Genomic DNA, 21,841 nt, shown 5'->3' on the forward strand with positions numbered 1-21,841 from the left:
TAGGCATCGCTGGTCGTCTTTTTCAGAATTGTTTTTGGCTAGTTGAATTTCAGTATAAATTGTAGATTTAACTTGTCACTTTTTACAAATGTGTGTCCTAGAATTTTAATCAAGTGTAGATAATCTGAGGAAAATTGACAATTTAACACTATAGAATCTTTCAATTGAAACATGGTGTATTTATTTAAGTCTTTTGTCATTTCCCTCAGCAATATTTTATAGTTTTCAACATGCAAGCCTGGCACATATTTTGTCCAGCATATCCCCAAGTAGGTCATGTTTTTGGATGCCATAGTAAATAGTGTTTTCTTTATAACTTTGTTTTCCATTTGTTGCTTTTATATAGAAATGCAGTTAATTTTTATATAATAATACTGTATTTGTGGCCTTTTAAAACTCACTTATTAGTTCTCAAAAGTTTTTTGGTAGATTCCTTAGGATATTCTATCTTGAATGTTCTTGTGCTCTTGAAGAGATGGTGTACTTTGTAGATGTTGGATGGATTGTTCATAAATACCATTTAGGTCAAATTGTTTGATAGTGTTACTGAAGTTTTCTGTATCCACATTTGTTTTCAATCTGTAATGTCAAATATTTCTTTTTCTTGCTTTTTCTTGCTTTTTTTTTTTTTTTTTTGTACTGGCTGGGACCTCAGGTATGACAGTGAATCTGAGTAGAGAACGCAGACGTCTTGCATTGGTCCCAACTTTAGGGAAAAGCATTCAGTCTTTCACCATTAAGTACAATGTTAGCTGTGGGGTTTTAATAGACATTCTTTATGAGGTTGAGAAAATGTCCTTCTATTCCTAGTTTGCCAAGAGTTTTTGTCATGAATAGGTACTGAATTCTGTCAGATTTTTTCCTGCATCTATTGAGATGATCATACAATTTTCACTTTTGTTCTCTTAATATGGTGAAATTATTTGATGGATTGTGCAGTGTTAATCCAGCCTTGTATTCCTAGGATAAATCTTAACTTGGGTATGATGTATGGTGCTTTTTAGAATTTGCTGGAATCAGTTTGCTAATATTTTATTAAGGACTTACACATTTAAGTTCATAAGGAATATAGGACAGTGGTTTTTTGCTTGTTTGGGGTTTCTTTCCCCCTTTTAATATCTTTATTGAGTTTTGGTATCAAGATAGTGCTGGTCTTATAAAATGAGTTGAGAAGTGCTGCCTCTTTCTCTATTTGCTGAAAGATTTGGTGTAAGATATCTATAATATCAATATTATATTACACCATATCTATTTTGGTGTGAGATAGCTATTATTCTTCTCTAAAACTTCCCTAGTTCACCAGTGAAGCCATTTGGGCTTGAGGTTTTCTTTGGTGCAAAATTTTTCACTATAAATTTAACTTCTTTAACATTTATAAGATTATCAAGATTTTTTATTTCTTCTTGGGTCAGTTTTGGTAATTTTTCAAGGAGTGATCCATTTCATGTAAATTTTTGTTTATTGGCATAATGTTGTTCATAATATTTTGTTATCTTTCCAAATATCTGTAGGATGTGTAGTGATACTTCCTTTGTCATTCCCAATCTTAGAATTTATGCATTCTCTTTTTTCTCCTTGATCATTCTGGCTAGAGGCTTGTCAATTTTAATGATTATTTTTTTAAGAATCAGCTTTTGCTTGCCTTTTTCTCTTTTTCCCCTCTGGTTTAAGTTTTATTACTCTCTGTTCTTACTATTTACTAACTTATATTACTTTGGTTTTTATTCACTCTTTTTTTTTTTTCAAGTTTCTTAAAGTAGGGGTGGGGGAGTTATGCATTAATTTATTCCATTGTGGTTGTAGGAAATGCATCATATGATTTCTCTTCCTTTAAATTTATCAAGACTTGTTTTATGGTCTAGTATATGTTCTATCCTAATGAGTGTCTGTGTGCACTTGAAGAAAATGCATATTCTGTAGTTGTTCAGTGAAGTGTTCTATAAATGACAGTCAGGTCAAGTTGGTTGATAGTGTTGTTCAGGTCTTTTGTATCCATTTTATAGCTAGTTTCCTATTAGTGAGAATAGTTTTGAGATCTTTATTATTGTGGATTTTTTCCCCCTTTCAGTTCTTTCAGTTTTTGATTGATGTTTTTTGAAACTTTGGGGGGGTTATATATATCTTTAGTATTGTTACAGTTTGTCAGTGATTCAGTTCTTTTTTTTTAAGATTCTGTTTATTTATTTGAGAGTCAGAGACAGCACAAGTGGGAGTAGGGGAAAAGGGAAGGAGAGCAAGAAGCAGACTCCCCGGTGAGTGGGGGTCCCTATGCAGAGCTTGATCCCAGGACCCTGAGATCACGACCTGAGCCAAAGGCAGGCACTTAACTGACTGAGCCACCCAGGCACCTCAATGATTTGGTTCTTTTAAAGTTTATACAATGATTTTCTTTATCCTTAATAATATTTCATATCCTAAAGTTTCCTTTGTCTGATTTTAATTTAGGGACTTCAGCTTTCTTTTGATTAATGTTTTCATGTTATATCTTTTTCTATCCTTTTACTATTAACCTATTTTTTGTTATTATATTTAAGTTGCATTTCTTGTAAACAGCTGTGCCTTCCTTTATTATCCAGTCTGACAGTCTTCTTTTTAACTGGAATGTTAGATCTTTTACATTTAATGTAATTATGGATACGGTTGGGTTTAAGTCTTCCATCTTACTGTTTGTTTTCTACTTGTGCTGCCTGTTTTTGTTTTTTTCCCTGCTTCATTTGATTATTTTTTTATGATCTTATTTTACCTCCCCAATCGTCTTATTAGCTGTAACACTTTGTCTTATTTTTTCAGCAATTACTTAGGGTTTACATCAGCATCTTTAATTTATTACACTATACCTTCAAATAATATTATACTATTTCACATACAACGTAAGAATCTTCCAATACACTTATTTTTTCTCCCTCCAGTCCTTTGTGTATCATTATTTGTTTTATTCCTAGATATGCTATAACCCTACAATACATTGTTACTATTTTTGCTTTTTTCTTCCACCTTAGAAAAATACGGACTGCTTCGCAAATTTGCATGTCATCCTTGTGCACGGCCATGCTATCCCTGTACTGGTCCAGTTTTAGTATATGTGCTGCTGAAGCAAGCACTATTATTTTTGCTTTTAAATAGTCAATGATCTTTTAAGGAAATTAAAATGAGAAAAATAGTATTTTATTTTTACCCATATATTTACCATTTCCAGTGTTGTTTATTCTTTCATGCACATCCAGGTTTCTATCTGGCACATTTTCCTTCAGTCTATAACATTTTCTTTAACATCTCTTACGGTGTAGGTATGCTGACTGAATTCTGCCAACTTCCGTTCGTCTGAAGGAAAAAAAAAACAACTCAACCTCATTTTTTGAAAGATATTTTTGTTGGGTATAAAACTGCATGTTGGCAATTTTGGGTTTTGTTTTTTCTCTCTCAGGACTGGCCTGCTTTGTTTCTGACAGGAGGTCTCTAGTTAGTCTTATTTTTCTTCCCCTGTACAAAATGAGCCTTCTTTTCTCTGGCTTTTAAGATTGCCTTTTTATTCTTTTCAGCAATTTGATGGGGTTTATTGGTGTTCCGTGTTTATCCTGTTTGTAGTTTGTTGAGTTTCTTAGAGTTTTAGGTTTGTAGCCTTTACCAAATTTGGAATATTTCACCACTGTTTCTTCACATATACCCCTTGCCCCTCTCCAGGACAGGTATGTTAGATCGCCTCGTGCCATTCCACAGGTTGCTGAGGTTTTAGTAACTTTTTCTGTTCAGACAGTTTCTATGATTGTGTCTTTGAATTCACTGATCTTTTTTCTTTTGCAGTGTCTAATCTGGTGTTAAGTCAGTCTAGGGAATTTTTTTTTTTTTTTTTCATTTCAGACATTGTATTTCAAGCTCTAGAATTCCATTTGATTCTTCTTTGTATCTTCCATTTCTCTCCTTATTGTGTTCATATTTTTCTTTAAATCCTCGAGCAGGCTTATAATAGCTGTTTTTGTTTTTGTCAACTAATCCCATTATCTCTTGTCATTTCTAGTTCTGTTTTTATTAACTTATCTCCCCCCACCCCCCTGATTATCCTGTTTCTTTGCATTTTTGCAGTAATTTTTAGCAGTTGAGACATTTTTGTAGAGGACATTGTCTTTGCCCATGAGTTTAGATGATGATGGGAATGTTTCCAAATACTACTTTTAAAATGCTGTCACTATAGCATGAGTTTCTTTCCAGAAGTGTTTTTTTCCCCACTAAGTATTAAAATATCAAGTCTACTTCAAAGATGTAGACTGTGTATTTATTTTTTCAAAAATGTCTGCCAGGCAGCATATTACTGATAGCCATCTGCCATCAGAGAGCAGGGCAACTGATTTGGAACATTTAACTTTTCAAAAGAAAATTGCGTAACTCGTCTTGAAGCTTAAAACTCTTAAATATTTTGCCACTAAACCAACGAACCTTTTTTTGGTTCCAAGTACTGCAGTTTTCTTCTTGTGGCCCCACGGCTCACCTTTCCAGAGTCCTCTTCTCTGGTGGGTTTTCCCATCAAGAGTCGAGCTGAATACAAACTTGATTCAGACATTGTATTTTGATGAGACTGACACGGTACTTACCACATGGGCAGGGCACCTCAGATGTGGTATTTTCAGATCCAGAATTCAGTTTGATTCTTCTTTATGTCTTCTGTTTTCTCACCTTAACCTTGTTCATATTCTTCTTCAGCTCCATAAGCACAGGCCTCGCTGACGATGGTCCCTTGTGGCTCTCCTCCCTTCACTGCGGCCTCACTGGCTTTCCTCTGTGCCTCGGATAGGCCACATTCATACCTGCCTCTGGGCCTTTGCACTGGTCTTCCTTCTGCCAAGAGGCTTCGGAGTTTCTCCTCTTTGCCACCCAGATCTGATTCTGAGTGCCACCTCTTCCAAGAGGCCCTCCCTGTCCATCTGCCTCCAGGGCCCAGTCCCTGTTCCCACACCCTGTTTCCTCTCCTACTGCTGTTTGGCAGTACTTGAAAGTATTTTGTTTTGTTTAGGTTTGCTTTTTTTTTCGGTTTCCTTCATTTCAGTAGAATGTCAAGCCTTTGAGAGCAATGATTTTGTCTTTTCACCGCCATGCCCCCCCCCCCAGCACCTAGAACAGTCCTGACGTCATAAAACGTATATGGGTGCCGGCAGTCAGACTGGAGTGTTCTCCTGGCCATGCCTGGCACTTCTGTGCCCATTTGCTGTGTCTTCCACAAGGACCAATTGCCCCACAGTCTCCACGGGTCTCAATTCTGTCTTCTCATTGAAAAAAGAGTTTACCTTTGCCAGTTGTCTCCATCCAGGTGTGGTCTTCCGCTCATCTCATCTTCAGTGTCGCCCTCCTTGCTTTCCCTTTGGTCATTTGTGAACTTGGTGTGTCTCTACTGTGAGGCTGGTCCCAGCTGATTCTGCTGCATGTCCATCCCCGCGGCTCCCCCGGGGCCTTGCCTGGAGCAGAGAGATGCATAGGAAATACTTGTTAAATTAGTACTTGAAGAGACAGTATAATTTAGTTGGCTGCTGGTTCAGGAAGCAGAAATCTTAATTAGAATTGTGTGTGTCTGTTTGCCTCCGACTTCTCTCCTCCCCCTCCCCGCTGTCCCTGGGTGGGATGCTAGCGGCCCTTCCCCCGACCTCTGACTGTGACGGCTGGAATTAATGAGGTCATGTTACATGTACATCAGAGAAGGTGCTGGATAAATACAGGTGATGGTATTGTTGTTGTTTGTTGTAATTATGTTCTGGGTCCTGTGTTGCATAATGAGCTATATAATGCCTCAGAGCGTTTTAGGCATTAACTATCAGATGATTGTAAAACACTTTGCAAGTTTGTCACGTTGGGTGGATGGAACCGACGATAGAGCCCATTGAATTGGAAGAGGCAGGGCAGACGGGTTTGCAGGATTTCGTGTGTTCCTGTCCCTCTCGTGGGTGTGTCCCCTGGCCTCCCCCAGACAGTTCCCTAATTGAGGTTGGCTGCTTGTGACGTTCAGAATGAGACCCAACAATACTTGTGTGGGGTTTAATGGCATCGGGAATCATTAAGGAGACAAAAAGCCATGATTTCCCCTGGATTAACATACAGGTTGGGGTTTGGCATGCCGAGATTCATTGTTTTGGTCTCCAGCCCAAACATGCTAGAGTCATTATATTGTCATGTGGTAATTAGCTGTTCCTTTAATACAAGTAATAAAAATTAAGCCTAAGAGGTACTTTAGCAATGCCTTTTACATAATCCAAAACAATATTCAAATGCTGTAGGCGTCTAGTCATTCAACTGTACTGCAGTAAAGTTTGAAGTTTAATGCATAGAGATGTTTGAACATTCAGTTCATTCTTTATTCTGTGACCAGTTTTGCTACTTAGGCATTAACCTTTAATAGTGTTAAATTAAATATACATGCCTAATGAATAATTATGAGATTGCCAGAATTTTCATTTACAATGTAATGCTTTGAAATTTTGTCTAAAGGTCTAGTTCCCATTCACTTGATAATGTGCATGTTATTTTTTATATGTCACTGAGTTCCTGGCTGAATTGAACGAGAGAAGCTATTTTTTATTTGAAGCAGACACAGTGGGTCCTGGCCTTTTAAAAGGAATGGACTAGAAAAGTTGTCGACAGAAATTTTGGGGATGGAGAGGGCAGGACACTAGGTTAGCTCTTTAAAAATATAACGTGTACGGGCAGTTGTGCCAGAAAGCCGACGTGTGCGAACGTTAATAGAATTTTATTCAAGTACGGCGTTTCTCCTTCTCCTCAATCCTTCCCTGACCTTGGTGTCAAGTTCAGATGGGAGTTCTAGGTGAAGGGGGCCCTGGGCATCCTGTTTGTGTCCTTCAGGCCAGTTGCCCAGCGTGAGACCACAGGGAGAAGGGTGAAAAAAGTGGCGGTTGGAGGTGGGGAGGTAGGAAGGAGAAGCGTGGAATGGAAAAAACAGGACAAAAACCCCGCACCTGGAACGTTCGGAGGAATTCAGCCTCTGGTGTTATCGCTACCCCTACTTACAAGGAACTGTTGCCCCAAAATAGCTTTTGAAATATAATTTAATGTAAATATTTTAATGCTGATTAAAATAATAATGAAAAGCCACAAATGAGAAAACGATGTAGTTATAAACTGTGTATACACCCAGGATAAATGCCCCCCTGGCCACGGTGTCACGTGACGGGCAGTGTTGTGTTAAAGCCCACGTGCAGGTCCGCCGTGGCACTGGACATTTCCCAGTGCCTCCCTTTCTGTAAACTCTGCGGAGACATTGGCATCTCACAGAGTTCCTGGCTCCCGGCAGCCTGGCCCACTAAGGCATGGGAGATCTCCCCTCACTTCCAGGAACCGAGGGTGGTCTGAAAATTAATGACACTGGTGTTTGAAAATTAAGTGAGCTCTTGAATATATACCCTTGTTGATCCACAGGGCTTGGTGTTTAGCATTCCTCAAGCAGAGACTAAATCTTTGCAGCCACCTCACAAGTGAGGCTGGCGTCCATACCAGAAATATCTTCAGTAATCTCTTCTAAGCCCAGCGGACTGGGGTATTCCACTCCGACGGGGCCCGAGAATTCTAGGGGAGGCGCTCCACCGGTGCCCAGCAGGTGGACCAGAAGTGCCTTTCAGGCAGCAGAAAGAAAAATAAAGAGCAGATCGACGCCCAGAGAGCATCTAACGTCTCTCCATTTCACGCTGAATTAGCGATAAAGTCAAAGGCCAAGAGTCAGTATTGCAAATTCCGTGTCTGTAGTCGCAAATTTGAGGTTAAAATCCAGTTTTGTGTAAGTCAGCCTGATTGCAGTTGGTACACCGAGTTGGCCACAGGACCCCACGTGACCAGTCCAGGTGCAGTCTCCTGCCGTCCGTACTATGATCCGGGGTGTCTTGGCCCCCCCAGCTGGCAGGCCCGCTAAGTAGCCGGGAAACCTTGGGCAAGTCGTTGTGCTCCCCCGAGCTTTAGTCTCCACTTGTGTGACAGGAACGCGACACACCGTCACATCCCCTTCCTAGGATTGTGGGGAAAATCAGAGAAAACGTCTGTCAGAGTGTGTCTGACGGTGAGACACTGTCAGAGGATCAGGTGTTATTTCCAGCTTCCTAAGAATTACTGGAAACTTGAGGCTTATGGCACCTTGCCACACACTGTCCATCTTGCAAGCCTGGTGGACTTTCCCGGGTTTCCTCCCCTTGCCACCTCCACACGCATCCCCTTCCTGTCAGTCCGATCGAGGACCGAGAAATCCTTCGAGTGTCACACCATGCCAGAGCGGTGGGCAAATCGCAGTGCACCCGTGGCCATTCCCAGGCCGCATCCATAGGCTGTGGCCCTGGAGGGTGCATCTGCATACACATCCTTTGTAGGCCGCAGAGAAGCGTCCCCAGCCAGCCAGCCTTGGGGCCCAGGGCTCTGCGGGGGCCAGGGGGACAGGGAGGCCACAGGTACCCTGGCTTCTGGCAAGCGGTGGCATCCACAGGGGAGCCCGCGGGAGGCTGACTTCCTGGGCACCGCAGATGGCCCGCTCCGAGCCTCCGCGTGGCCGTGAACGTGGCCGGTCCATGGCCAGAGTGGGGTGACGGGCGTTTTCCTCTCCCGTAGATCCCGTGCCTGCTCTGGACCTTGGGCAGCAGCTCCAGCTCAAAGTGCAGCGTCTGCACGACATTGAAACAGAGAACCAGAAGCTTAGGGAAACTCTGGAAGAGTACAACAAGGAATTTGCCGAAGTGAAAAATCAAGGTTGGTGGCAGATCCGTTCTGTGCTTTGCTTTGTCTTGTCTTTGCTTGCTTTCTTTCTTTCTTTTCTTTTTTTTTCCTCTGCCTCTAATTGCCTTCCCCACGCTGTTGGGACTAGCTCTAACTGTACTCCACGTCACGAAGTCAGGGTGGGGCCCAAATCAGAATCGTTAAGGAGAGATAATCATAGTAATAACGCTTAGCCGTTTGGAAGCCAGACTTCTCCTCAGCACAGTAACAACACATGCAATATTTATTGCCCTGTGACGGGACCAACCAGGATTCTTTCACATTCTTCCTGGACCATCATGTGATGGGATCCGCCTTTTAAAAGGCTGATGTGTTGCCTGCAGGCGACACCTGTCAGAGAGCCAGCTCGTGATCAAAGGGCCACGGCCAGTAAGTCCTTTAGTAACGGCCGCTGGTCCGCGTCCCCTCATCCTTCCGAATTTAATGAAAGAGAACCAGTGGGGCTGCCCAGCTGGCGACCGGGGCCGGGAGGGCAAAGGTCGCCTGGCTCTTCCTGTCGGGGAAGAACAAAGAGATCTCCGAGGCACCTCAAATCCAGATGTGGTCACCGTGTCCAGGAGCCCGCGGGCTTCCCTGTTGCGGGGACAGAGCGAGGCCCCATGTCGCAGCAGCTGTGGGTCGTTCTGCCAACACCACGTAAAACTTCACCTGTGTGTTTCGATTTGGGAGTGGGCGAGGAAGGAGCTGGGAGCCAGAGGCTGACCTCTTGGGTGACTTTGGAGGGCTCTCTTTAATCCGCTCTGAGCGCTGGATACAGAATCACTTAGATCTTTAAAGTGTGCTTTGGCTTTGAGACCATTGGAGACAGGCTTCGAGAGGCAGTCCTCCTGAGGATCCCCCTTCGTCCCCACCCCCCCGGGAGGGGGAGCACAGAACCAGAGGAATTGCCACCTCGCTCTGGCTCCACAGGGAGCGGTAAGCCTTTGGGGCGAATTGGGACAGCATAGTCCTGCTTCAGAGTGAGGCGTTGGACATAGCAGGCTGGGATCCAGGTGAGAGAAAGGGCTGCCTGCCCCCCACACACACACACTCCGGGTGAGAGAGAACCTGGAAATGCACACATCTGGGTTCCTTGTAGCACTACCCAAAAGGAGGGGGCTGCTTTTTTCCCTCCCGTGACCTCTGACGTCTCATTTTGCAAGACCCACTCTTTGTGTTTTTTTATGGATTGATTTTTTTGTTGGAGGATGTGCTGGTGGGCCCAGGGCTTTACGTGGCCTCCCTCCCCCGCCTGGCTCGGTCAGCACCCCCATGGCTAGTTGCCCAGCGAGAAACCGTAACTGAGTGTGGGATGTCCTCCTCCCCAAAGGCCCCATCTCATGGGCTTTGTTCAATGAAATACCATAGTCCCATGACTTAAGAACAAAGGCTCCAGAGGCAGACAGACCTGCTTTGAGACCCTTCGGGGCCACTGTTTAGCTCTGAGACCTTAAACAAGTGATTGAGGGATCTCACTTTGTGAAAGTCCTCCTTTTCTTGGACGGGAGGCTTCACATAGTAACCATTTAGGATTGGGGTGGGCTTACATGAGACGGGGAAACCTTTACCTCTTTTCCCAACACTCAGTACATATCAGAGGCTCTTAGTGTACACGGCTGTTTTTTCTAGAAATTCCCAGCCCCCCCCCTTTATTTATTGATATCTTTATAGATTTTTCCCAAATTCCAGAAAAATGGCGATTTCCTCTCTTTTCTTCCCAGTACACAGTGGTTTTGATTTGGGAAGGTGGGGCGTGCGTCACGTGTATTTATCATCACAGCCGTAGCGTAGATGGATGAAAAGTTACAGCAGGAAGGGCCTCTCTTTATCAAGTGCTGGAACTCTCCCTGCCATCTAGAGCAGAGCGCTGCGGTCCTCTCTGGGACCATTCTTCCTCCTCATGGGCTCACGTGGAGGGGTTCCAGCTGACACACCCGGGAGAATGTCCCAGACCCAGGCCTGCCTGCCAGAGGAGGACCAGAGGCTCCAGGACGAGCCAGCCCCTGGCTTAGTCTCGGCTGGCCAGCGAGCAGCCCAGGCGGGGTGGGGATGGCAAAGAGACCTCGTCAGACGGAGTGGGAGCCCCCAGCTGGTGCCCCAAACTCCCCTGGGAGGAGCATAGCTGTGTCACACTGAGAAACCCCACTGGGATGAGCACTGAGGTCCACAGGCGATCCAGATATTTCCCACCAATTGTGAGAGGCACAAATGCTAGACGTTGACACAGTCGTATAGACCATTGACTTAAAAGAGTGTGCATGTGTTTTCAGAGTTGACCTGTCATGGCGTCCACTTGGGAAGTGGACAACTTTGGCCCTATCCCTGTGGCTCGACAGTGACGTGCATCACCAGCCATGAGGCCCACAGAGCGTTTTTTTCAGGCCCCAAACAGCGAGCCCCAAAGGCAGAAAGACCCCCTTTCTCCTTTCAGATGCCCTGGCAGGGTCATTGGTTTTAATTTCCTCTCTCTCCCTCTAAGGAGAACCCTTTGGGTTCCACTTAATGAAAAGGGCCGGTTTCTTCTCTTAACGGAAGAGCCTTTAGCTTTTATCCACTAAGCCATGCAGGTACTAACCGCCCAGCACCTCTGTGCAGTTGGGGGGAGTGAAAGTGGAAGCGGGTTGCAGCCTGGAGGACCGGAGGCCTCAGTGCAAGCTCCTACTTGGGTGAAGACCTGGCAGCCAGTGTCGTCCCGTGAGCCTCGGCCCCATTGTCACAGGCCCCAGTCAACCTGCCTAGCCTCCTCCATTCATTCGTGCCTTGGCCCTTTCTCGGCCTGGCCTTTTACGAGACGGATCCACGCACAGCAGGTCGGCTCCCCAAGAGCTCTACTGTCCCTGGAGCTGGGACCGCAGTGCCCTGCCAGGGAATGTCCAGCACAGAGGGTGATGTGGGGGTGTCTATGGTAGGGAGCAGGCGGAATAGTCCTGCCCTCGAGCCACCCACGGGTCTGAGTCAGGACCCTGCCCTGCTCATTATATCTGCTTTGGCATTCCCATTTGGGGTCATTAAAGCGAGAGCTCTAAACATGCACTCAGTGGTGGTGGGACCCTATTCCGCATGGGGCCCTGTCCTGAGCACTGAGCCCCGCAAGACTCCTCCATCACCCAGCACTTCTGCCCACAGCCCTGGCACTCACTGTCCCTCAGATGTGGCTCCCCCAGGCCCTGCACCACCTGCTCTGTGCGCACAGCCCCCATCCTCTGCACTCCAGCCTGGGTGGTGGGTGTTTGGCACCCAAGCTCCAGGGTGTGTCCCTTCGAGCAGAGGAGATGCACACCGTGTCCACTTAGCACACTGTGCACTCCATCGCTTGTGAAACCGGGGAACCACAGCCCAGGGCCAGGGACGTCTGTAGACTCACCTGACTTTGGCCAAGACCCGTTCTTCCAAAACGCGCACACGATTATGAACTGTTTTCTTTGTGAGAAAGTACTTAAACCGCACAAAAACACGATTCGTCTTCCCTCAGTAGAGGACTAATTTAAAGCTTATCAATAAGATGATACTCTGTGTGACCACTGATTTCCCCCCACACACACACACTTTTTTTTAAGTTGTATTGAAGAAACCATAGCTCTTCTTCCCAGCAAAATCCATTGATCCTCTGCAGCCTAAATGTTTAAAGTTCAATTTAACATTTAGGGAGTAAAAGGTCTCTGAAGGGACTCGTAACCATTGATTTTGTGTCAGGGTTGAGGAGCTAAAGTTTAAAACACAGCGATCCTACCAGGTTACAAAAGCCGCGTGGAATCGTGCTAGGCCTCTCACGCCCGTGTTTCCCTTTCTGCAGAGGTTACGATAAAAGCACTTAAAGAAAAAATCCGAGAATATGAACAGACTCTGAAGAACCAAGCGGAGACTATAGCTCTCGAAAAGGAACAAAAGTTACAAAATGATTTTGCAGAAAAGGAGAGGTGAGTGTCTGTTGGGGTCCACACGAGACCAGCCCAGGTTGTAAACCTCGCTCTGTGGGGCTTTCAGCAAAATTTTGTTTGAAAAATAAAGGCGTCCCTTACTCTGTCACCTGAGAGATTACCTTGAGTGCCGTGCATCAGTCTTTACCCGTGGGGGGATGGCGTCAGGTGGTCAAGGGGACCAGAGTGGGTCCAGGGGTTGAGCACAAAGCGTGTGTGCTTGGCATGTGCTGACATGAGCTGAGATGACAGGGCATGGCCGTGTGCCCTCTCCGGGGACGCCCTGGATGCACGTCGGTCAAACTCCTGCCACCTTCTGAAATGAATGTGGATATTTAACATTACACACAAATCTTGGTTTTTTTGGTTTTTGGATTTTTTTTGTTGTTTTTTTGCCTCTTTCTGTACCTCACCACGCTCCATATATCAAGCAGCTGATATCAATAAAATCTGTTACAGATAGAGAAACCGGGCTTCAGATTTGGGACCTGCCCACGTTCTCCCAGCTAGCCACCCAGAGGTGGGACCAGAGCCCAGCCCACCACTCCAGCTCTGGCCTCCCCTGGTGGTCGCATGTCGCCTCCCAGAGTCCTCACTGCAGTACCAAGGCCAGTCCCGTGCAGCCTGGGAGAGCGGGGCCAGGTGCTGCCCCCCAGGAAAGAAGGGAGCCCCACAGAGTCAGGGCTCTGAAAGCTGAGCAGACTCTTGACCCAGCCCCAACGTGCCTCCTAGGAGAGCACTGTATGCCCAAAGCAGTTTCTCACCATGTTACTGATACTAGGGTGAGGGGATGGGATAAAAGCAGTCGAAATGCCCGGCCAGAGAGAAATGCGTAGATAAAGCTGGGCCATCCCCAACTGGAACATTACACAGCCATTAAAATAATAGCAATGTAGAATTTGAAATGAGACCAGCGATGTATCCAGCATGATAGGGAGTGAAAAATGCATGATACAGAATTACATACCACGTGATTACAGTTGCACAGAGCAAAGTCATGCATTTGAAAATTGTGGAAGTAAATTCATCTGGGAATTTGATATTATTAAATTGGCTTTTCAAACTAGGTAAAAGAATTAATTATATTTAAAGATGCAAATATCGGACTGACCACTTGGGATGAAGGATAAAGCCAGATTTTTTTTTTTATCTCGTTCTTTACACCAAGAAATTGAAAGGGATCTACGGTTTCAACATTAATAATTCAATCATGTACATACTGGAAGAAAACTTAGGCAAGTTGTTTTTAATAATTTTAGAGTAGGTATTTCTAATCATAATTGAAAACAATTGTTAAAAATAAATAACAATAAACATTGTAAAAGCATCAAAAAACTAGGAAGACATTTTCCCGCCACATAAGGGCCCTTACAAATTAATAGGAAAAAAAAAATGAGTGCTATGAAGTAGACGAAGGAGATACACAGACAGTTCGTACAAAGTGAAACGAATGCTCAGCTTTACTCAGCAGAAAAATTCAGTTTAATTTTATCCAGTGTTGGCACAGGAAAACAAACACTTGCATATTGTTGGCAAGAGTTTAAATTAGCGAGGTTTTTGTTGTTGTTGGGAAGTTTCTCAATATCAGAACAACAGTAACAAAAAATTGCACGTACTCTTTGACCATTCTAATTCCTCTGCTAGAACTTCATCCAACAGATTCACTGTCAGAATTATACAACAATGTCTGCATAATGATCACTGCAGAACTGTTTAGTGGAAAGAGGCGATAAACAATCTAAGTGTCCACAGAGGCTGGTTACGTTAATTATTTAATAAGAATGGGGAGGAGCTGTGTATGCTCGTGTAGAACGCTTCCAAAGTAAGGAACTAAGTGAAAAAGCAGGCGAGCCTTTGGAATTAAGTGAAAAAGCAGGCCGGCCTGTGTGTGCTAGGATCCCTTTCACACTAAAAGGGGCAGAGAGTGTATATTACACTCTTGTATATTACATGTGAGTTTATAGAATAGTTGTGCTGGTGGGTTTGGTTTTTGTTTTGTTTTGTTTTTAACTCGGAACCTGTAATAGTTTTATAATTGGAATATGTGAAAACGTGAGCAGTCCTTCTCCTTAGGGGATGGAAATTTGGGTGATTTTTTTTTTGTCAAACAGTGTAATTTCTACTTTTCTATATTCCCAGGTTGTTAGTCTGAGAGCATGTGTTCTGTTCATAAGATGTAAAAATAATGAACCTATTTTTAGAAATTTTCTGCAGATGAGGAGGGAGGAATGCTATTTATTGACCAGGGAATTCATTTGGAGATCAGGGGAAATGTGAATCTGGGGACACTGGGTTCACCCGTGGAGCATCGCCCATTAGGTATTACCGTCACATTTGCATCCCATTATACCAGACCTGGAGCCACCTGTCATATCTATTAGCACGTCCTTTATGCCAACAAATTCCTCATTGTGTCAGCAAAATGTAAATGTGTCATTCTTCTTGGGTAACTTCAGAAAACAATGAGTGTGTGATGATGGTTTTTTGTTGTGTTTTTTTTTAATATCTGGCATGTGAGGAACAAGTTACATTTAAGATAACTGGCTGCATCCATTAGCACACGTCAGGTCCCTCAGGATGCACGCTCCACATAGTGTCACACGTGGGTACAGAGTCTCGGGGTGCTGAAGATCGGGGAGCAGGCACATGGTGCTCATGGCGCCACCAGCGGTAGCCAGATTGTGTGCCTGTTGCCAGATGTGGGGGTTGCTGCAAAGATCATCGGCCGCCGAGCTCCAACACGCACGAAACGTTCACGTTGGGAAACAAGATGACCAGTTGACTTTATTCTCTTCCTTTTCAGAAAGCTGCAGGAGACACAGATGTCCACCACCTCAAAGCTGGAGGAAGCGGAGCACAAAGTTCAAAGTCTGCAGACAGGTGTGATGGTCTTCATCCTAGTCAAGCCCATTCGGGGAAGACCAAAGTGGGGGGGCTTTGGGCCGTCCCCTGGTCCGCACCCTCCCCCCGCCCCGTACCGGGCACCCTGGAGGAGTGAAGGAGCCCACGCTCCCCAGAGCCCCCCAGCCTCTCCACCTTGACTTCATTATCACCCACACTGAGTTGTTAACATCGAGGAGGGAGGATCTGAATTCCTTTTCCATCCCTTCCACACGCCATCCTTTCTTTCTGCTCTTTTTCCAACAAACACATCTAAATCGCCAAGCTGTCAAGAACTGACATTTCATTTGGAACAATAATGGGGGAAAAAAAACAAAAAAACCACAACACTTATATCTACCCTAAGTGAAGTTAAGCATAGTAATAGCAGACCTTTACAATTTAAGATGCCCAAAAAGGTCGTGCTACAGTTTTTATCATTTCTTTATGCTTTTTTCTTCTCCTTCTTTCTCTCTTTTTTTTTCCCCTGAAAGGGAAACTGCGTCATATACTTAATTTAAACTTGGGGGGGGAAGGCATCAGAAGGACAGAGTATGAGAACATACAGCACAGTTCCAGACACGTGAATAAGACCCCCAAACTCTAGAGGCTGCCTAAAAATCACTAAGAAATCAGTAAAAAGAGATAAACAGTCCAGTAGAACGAGGGGCTAGAGACACAAACAGGCAGTCTGCAGAGGAGATATGCACATGGACAGTACACACATGAAAAAACATTAACAATTCGTAACAGGCAAGAGGATGCTAATTAAATCAGGGAAAGATTGTTTTGCCTGTCAGACTGTCAAAAGAATTTTCTTTAATTGATAATATCCGGTGTTGGTGAGAGTATAGGAAAATAGTCCCACTCCTAGTATTGATGGGAATGTAAGTTGGCCTGTCAGGGGAGCCAGCTAGGTGGCGTTTGTCTGTCTGGAGCGTCTCAGCTCCTTACCCCAGGACCTTGGCTTCTGGGGGTCCTCAGGTGCCCGGCATTTGGCAGGCTTCGTGCAAGAGCTAATTGTTACTGCCTGTGTCCTGACATGGAGCGCTTTCCAGGCTGTTCTGCTAAAGGAAAAGAGCAAGTCTCAGAATATATGTGTATCATCCTATCTGTGTGGGGCCGGGAAAAAAACAAAACAATATATATATATACACACACACACAGTTAATGTATGGAACTATTTTTTAAATAATCAAATATATATAAAAGCAGGAGATCTGCACACTGAACCGGTAACAGGAGTTATCTCCAAGGAGGTGCATGGATAAGATGAGGTGGAAATGAAAGGGGATTTTTGGCCCCATTCTGTGTACTTTTGTCATCTTTGACTCCTTGGATGTGAATATATTGCTTGTACACTTTTTCCTTTTTTTTTTTTTTTTTTAGGGGGGGAGGGGCGGGGGAAGAGAGAGAATCTCAAGCAGGCTCCATGCTCAGCGCAGAGCCCAACGCGGGGCTCGATCTCATGACCCTGAGATAATGATCTGAGCCGAAATCAAGAGTCAGATGCTTAACCGACTGAGCCAACCAGGCCCCCCTACTTTTTCTTTTTTAATTTAATGTGAATGACTGGTATCTTATATTAAGGTTTTATGTCCTCTGCCTTTCAGCCCTGGAAAAAACTCGAACAGAATTATTTGACCTGAAAACCAAATATGATGAAGAAATTACTGCCAAGTAAGTCTCTGCCCGGCTCCCTCCGTCTGCATGCTTTCGGTCAGGTATCCCCTGATTTTGCTAATCCACAGAAGAGTCCCCCTGCCTCGCCCTCCTGTCTGTTGGCTTTCGCAAAGCGGGACAGGATTCAGGAGGCGCTCGGCCTCAGAGCTGCTGTGAGGAAAACAGTGTCACCCCCGTGAGCTGCTTGCATCAGTCTAATACCCACGATGTGACAGTAAGCTCTGGTGGCCCTAGAACACTGGAACTTGTGTCCTTAATTATTGTGAAGCCTCATCACCATGTGCCTTTTTCTAAGAAAGTTTGGGAATAGGGCATCTTATAGAAGAGGTGACTCTTGGGACGTTTCGGGGAGCTGGGTCTGTGCAAATCACATCACCTTTTCCTGTGGCCGCGTCCTTGGCTCCCACACAGAAGTATTTACTCCTGTCACACCTCAGAACACGAGGCGTCCGTGTGCGGACACATACGCGTGGGGCGCGCGCGTGTTACGGCGGGCGTGTCATCCGAGGCTCTTGTCAGAAGGCAATCAGTGATCTGGGGCAGCACAGGGTGCACCCGTTGCCGGCCCGCCCTCCATGCAGAGCCCCCAGAAGGAAGGAACAGTATTGACAGAAATCAAGAGAGGTGAAAAAGCAGCAGAGATTGGCCCTAGCCCCAGTCTCCTCTGCCGAGGTCCAGACAGGCAGAACCGCCAGACGAGAGGTTGAGCCACGTTCTCCTGTCCTGGGAGGCTCCCCCGGTCTCTGGCAGAAGCCCATGCCCCCCAGGCTGCTCCGCACCAGTAAGGAGGGGCTCCTGCTGTGCTCCCATAGAACCTGCGTGGGCATCGGTGCGGGGGGGGCGGGGCTCTGAAGAGCACCCCCTCCTCCCGGGCTCCCGCTCTACGCCAGGCGTCCCTCTGTCCCATCACACTCGCCCTTGGCCTCTGACGTTGCTGCTGGGCCTGCTGCTCCCAGGGCCCACCTCGGTGGGCCCTTGACCTTTGCTCTGCATCGTTGAGTAGCTAGAGACCTTGAGAGCTAGCCAGGCCTGGCGGGCGGAGCCGATTTTGATCATGAACACAGAACTTCGGCGCAAAGATGAAAATACCCTGCTCGGTCTCGGCGACTCTGGCCGACCTGTTGGCATCTCTAATCCCGGTGGGAGTTGCCAGGTCGTTCTACCTTCTTGTCCCGGCGTGCTGAAGTGTGACTTCAGGTGGTATGGAAGGAGCTGACTCTGAGGTGTTTCACTGTTAAGATTTCCCTCTGAAACGTGGAGGCTCTGGTATTAACTCCTCCGACCCTGGGCACCAGCGTCGATGGGATGGCCCTCACCCCCCCACTCACCCCTCAGATGGAAGCTCAGCAGAAACCATACCAACTGCTGTCACCCTGATACTCCTCGGTGTCCGTGTCTGGCCCCCCTATTCTGCCAGCCTGCCACCTTTATTTTTCTATTATTTCTGCCAGGACTTTACTAAGAATAGTCATTGTCTTTCTTGGTAAATTCCCTTTTTTTTTTTTTTCACTAGTGTTCATTATTTTATTTTTTTAAACCACATCTCTTTCTAGAAGACATAGATACATCTTGTGTTTCTATAATTAACCAAAGCTTGCTTTGTTACTCACTTCAAAAGTTGTGCAATGCGTGTCTAAGCCCCCCTAAGCCAGTGTTTCTCAAACTGGGTGTCACAGGGACGAAATCAGTGTAGTGAGTAGCGACTGGCTGGTTGAACAATAAAATACAATAGAAAACGAAATAACAGAATGGAGTAGACAGTATCGTGGCTCATGGCACATAGTAAAGTCAGATATTGTTTTGTGACACTTTTGTGTTCATTATGTGTATAAATCTAAAAATATAAATGTACAGTTATTGGGTCGCAATGTAAAATGCAGTTCTTCCGGTGGGTCTCAATGAAAGATTATTTTGAAAGCCACTGCTCTGAGAGTGTTATAAAAGGCTCGGCTTCCAGAAGCCGGCGTCTCCTGCCGTGTCCTCCCGGGGCATGCTGGGTAGGTGCTTTTAGCCTCAGACATGCACCTGGTTGAAGAAAAGAAACAGCCTGATGACAGAGCATCTACCGAAACCATTCAGAAATGACAGCAGATAATGCCACTTGTCACATGACGGCTAAGTACTGGTCCCTGGTTTAGACTCATCATTTCCTTATTGGGCTTCTAAAGGAGCCACGTAGAAAATTTGTGTCCATTTAATTGGTTTGTTTTAGGGGTTGGGGAAGCGACTGAGCAGAGAAGAGTCATCTAGAAAGGGCGTAAATGTTCCCCGCTCACAGGTTTCCATCCCCACTGGGTGGGGAATATGGTGGCCGGGGAGTGACCGGGAGACAGCCCAGAGAGTCAGGGTCTCCCATCCTCTGTCCCTACCCTCTCTGACCTTGCTAGAGGCCAGGCTCACGCTGGGGAATGACAGCTCAGTCACCTGTCAGGGCCCTGCTCCCAGGTGATCCTGCTCCCTTAAGATGACAGGGATGATTTTCAGTCTTAAGTATTTTTCTAGTTACTGTCTATAGACGCATTGACTCCTGGGCTGTTCCTAAGCAGCTGGCTCTGTCATGTTACAGGTAAGAACATTAAATCTTGGGTCCCCTGAGCCAGCAAGGTCACCCAGGGAAGCCCCAGAGGCCCTAGACCTCTCCTAGACTCCGACCCTACTGGCATCTGATGAGCAACAGCGGTTACTGGTGTGGGCTCAGTGAGAAATGTTTCTGGACGGTTTCTCATCGTATCAGCGTGTCTTAAGGCCAAAAAGATTTTTTTCCCCCTAAAATCCAAATAAATGAAAATCCATGCATTACTTGCTCATGTTCACCAAACTCCAGTAAGTGGGAAATAGAATCAAGAAGTATGAGAGTTGCTTATTCTAACAGAATGTTCTGCTTCGGGACTGTGGCTGTTGTCACAGACTGCTTTCGGGGCCGTGGGTGCTCAGGGTGCGTCACCTCCTGGGATCAGAGCAGGGGATTGCTCGGTGTGGCACTATGTGCTTCGTGGAGAGAACAAGCCTAACTCACGAGGGACACGACTCAGATATAACAGATTCGCTCACCAGCACAGTAGACATTCCTAGAGGCCTCCTCTGAGCCTAGCCCTTTGCTGGGCTCTGGGAATCCGGAGATAGAAGGCTCGGGGAGACAAGCCATTGGAATCCAGGGTGATCACTGCTGTGGTGTTAAGCAAGCACAGCCTCCGTGCTGTCAGGGGTCCACACGACAGACAGCACACTCCAGCTAGGGGCAGGCAGCAGGGCAAGCACAGAGGGAATGTGGCAGCTTGAACCGGGACTGGGGGGCTGTACCACACCGAGGCTTGTGAGGACCTGTGGCCTTTGGGACGAAGAGCAACCCCTGACCTTACCCTCCCTTCTTCCCGCTGCCAGGACTCCCATGGCCAAACTCAGCAGCAGCCAGTGGGCAGCCTCCAGGGGAGGTGCACCCAGCTGGAGCAAAAGGAAATAATCAGGGAAGCCTTCCTAAAGGGGGTGACATGCGGTTTGCGGTGGAAAGATAAGTTCGGGTGAGGGGCTGCTGGAGGCAAAGGAGTGCAGTATGTGAGAACACAGGGGGGCCAGCCAGACGTGCCGAACGTGGGGATGGGGCAAGGTGGGCGCAGTGTATGTGGGGCCGGGTGGGGGGAGGGTGGCGGGCTCAGGCCTCCACGGGGGTCGGGCATTTCCCAAGTCGGAAATGGACTGACTGCTAACAAAAGGCAGCCTAGGGCCAAACACTTACTGTACATGCTTCCCAGAGTAAGTAATCCACAAAAAATGTGGAGAATGGACTGAGTCAGTACTCACTACTTTCTTGTAGCTTTGCAGGGAGTCCATCAGTCTGGGAGACTGCCTGTATCTGGAGGCTCTCCCTCACATCCCTCTCTCCTTTTATTTTATGGGAAAGGTTTGTCACTCTGCCATCTGCCTCAGGCCCACCCTACGTGTATCTTATTAGACTAGACATCTTCCCGTTAATACACACGAATATAAGCCCACCAGGGGCAAACCTTTTCACAAATGGCCTTAAAACATTCCTAAACCGTTTCTTTTCTCTGTCGGAGAGTAGGGAATTCTTAAATCCTCATCAACAGAAAACCCAAGAAGGGGATGGGGTGGCACAGTCTAGCGTGGGCTTTGGAGAAGGCTGACCCACAAGTGGCTCGGGGGAAGGGTCCACAACTCTTCCGTGTGGCCTTGGGGGCGCTCACTGACCACCACTCCCACTTGCCTTCCCCGACGACAGATGCGGACAGACCCTAGCACGGCCACTAATAACCCGTTCCCTCTTCCGTGATCAGCAAACACAGGCTCCGCCCGACAAGCTCGCAGTGGGGCCTGGTGTGCGTTTCTGAAATGAGCGGACCTCAGGGAAGATGGACTTGAATTGCAGCATCTCCCATGGGATTCCAAGAGCCCACGTTGCCCTCGCCTCTCTGTCACGGGGCAGTGTCACCCCCATTTGGGAAAGCAGGCCACAGGTCGAAGGCACCAGGGCTGTCCCGAGAGCCCGATGTATTGTGAGCAGTCACCACCCCGCGTCAGCTGGGACAGCGCAGGCTGACTTGTCGGGGATGGCAGCAGTAAAGTTTTCCATGTGTAGGCTTGAAGCAAAATGTAATTAGCCTTTATGTGCAGAACAA

General features: G+C 46.4%; 1 protein-coding gene and 1 non-coding gene across 10 annotated transcripts in view; one reads left to right on the plus strand and one right to left on the minus strand.

Moving 5' to 3' along the window:
* Positions 1-21,841, plus strand: part of CUX1 (cut like homeobox 1) — a 351,030-nt gene that overhangs the window by 200,656 nt on the left and 128,533 nt on the right. For all 9 annotated transcript variants that reach the window (XM_078074422.1, XM_078074425.1, XM_078074428.1 and 6 more), the window contains exons 5-8: positions 8,584-8,721; positions 12,521-12,644; positions 15,448-15,524; positions 17,138-17,204. In XM_078074422.1, coding sequence (XP_077930548.1) covers positions 8,584-8,721; positions 12,521-12,644; positions 15,448-15,524; positions 17,138-17,204 — 406 coding nt within the window. The remainder of the gene's footprint in view (positions 1-8,583; positions 8,722-12,520; positions 12,645-15,447; positions 15,525-17,137; positions 17,205-21,841) is intronic.
* On the minus strand, positions 3,000-3,101 carry LOC118525145 (U6 spliceosomal RNA). The gene has a single exon (XR_004912000.1). It is a non-coding gene; the product is annotated as a U6 spliceosomal RNA (small nuclear RNA).

The sequence above is a fragment of the Halichoerus grypus genome, chromosome 6 (genome assembly GCF_964656455.1).
Source record: "Halichoerus grypus chromosome 6, mHalGry1.hap1.1, whole genome shotgun sequence".
Lineage (NCBI taxonomy): Eukaryota > Metazoa > Chordata > Mammalia > Carnivora > Phocidae > Halichoerus > Halichoerus grypus.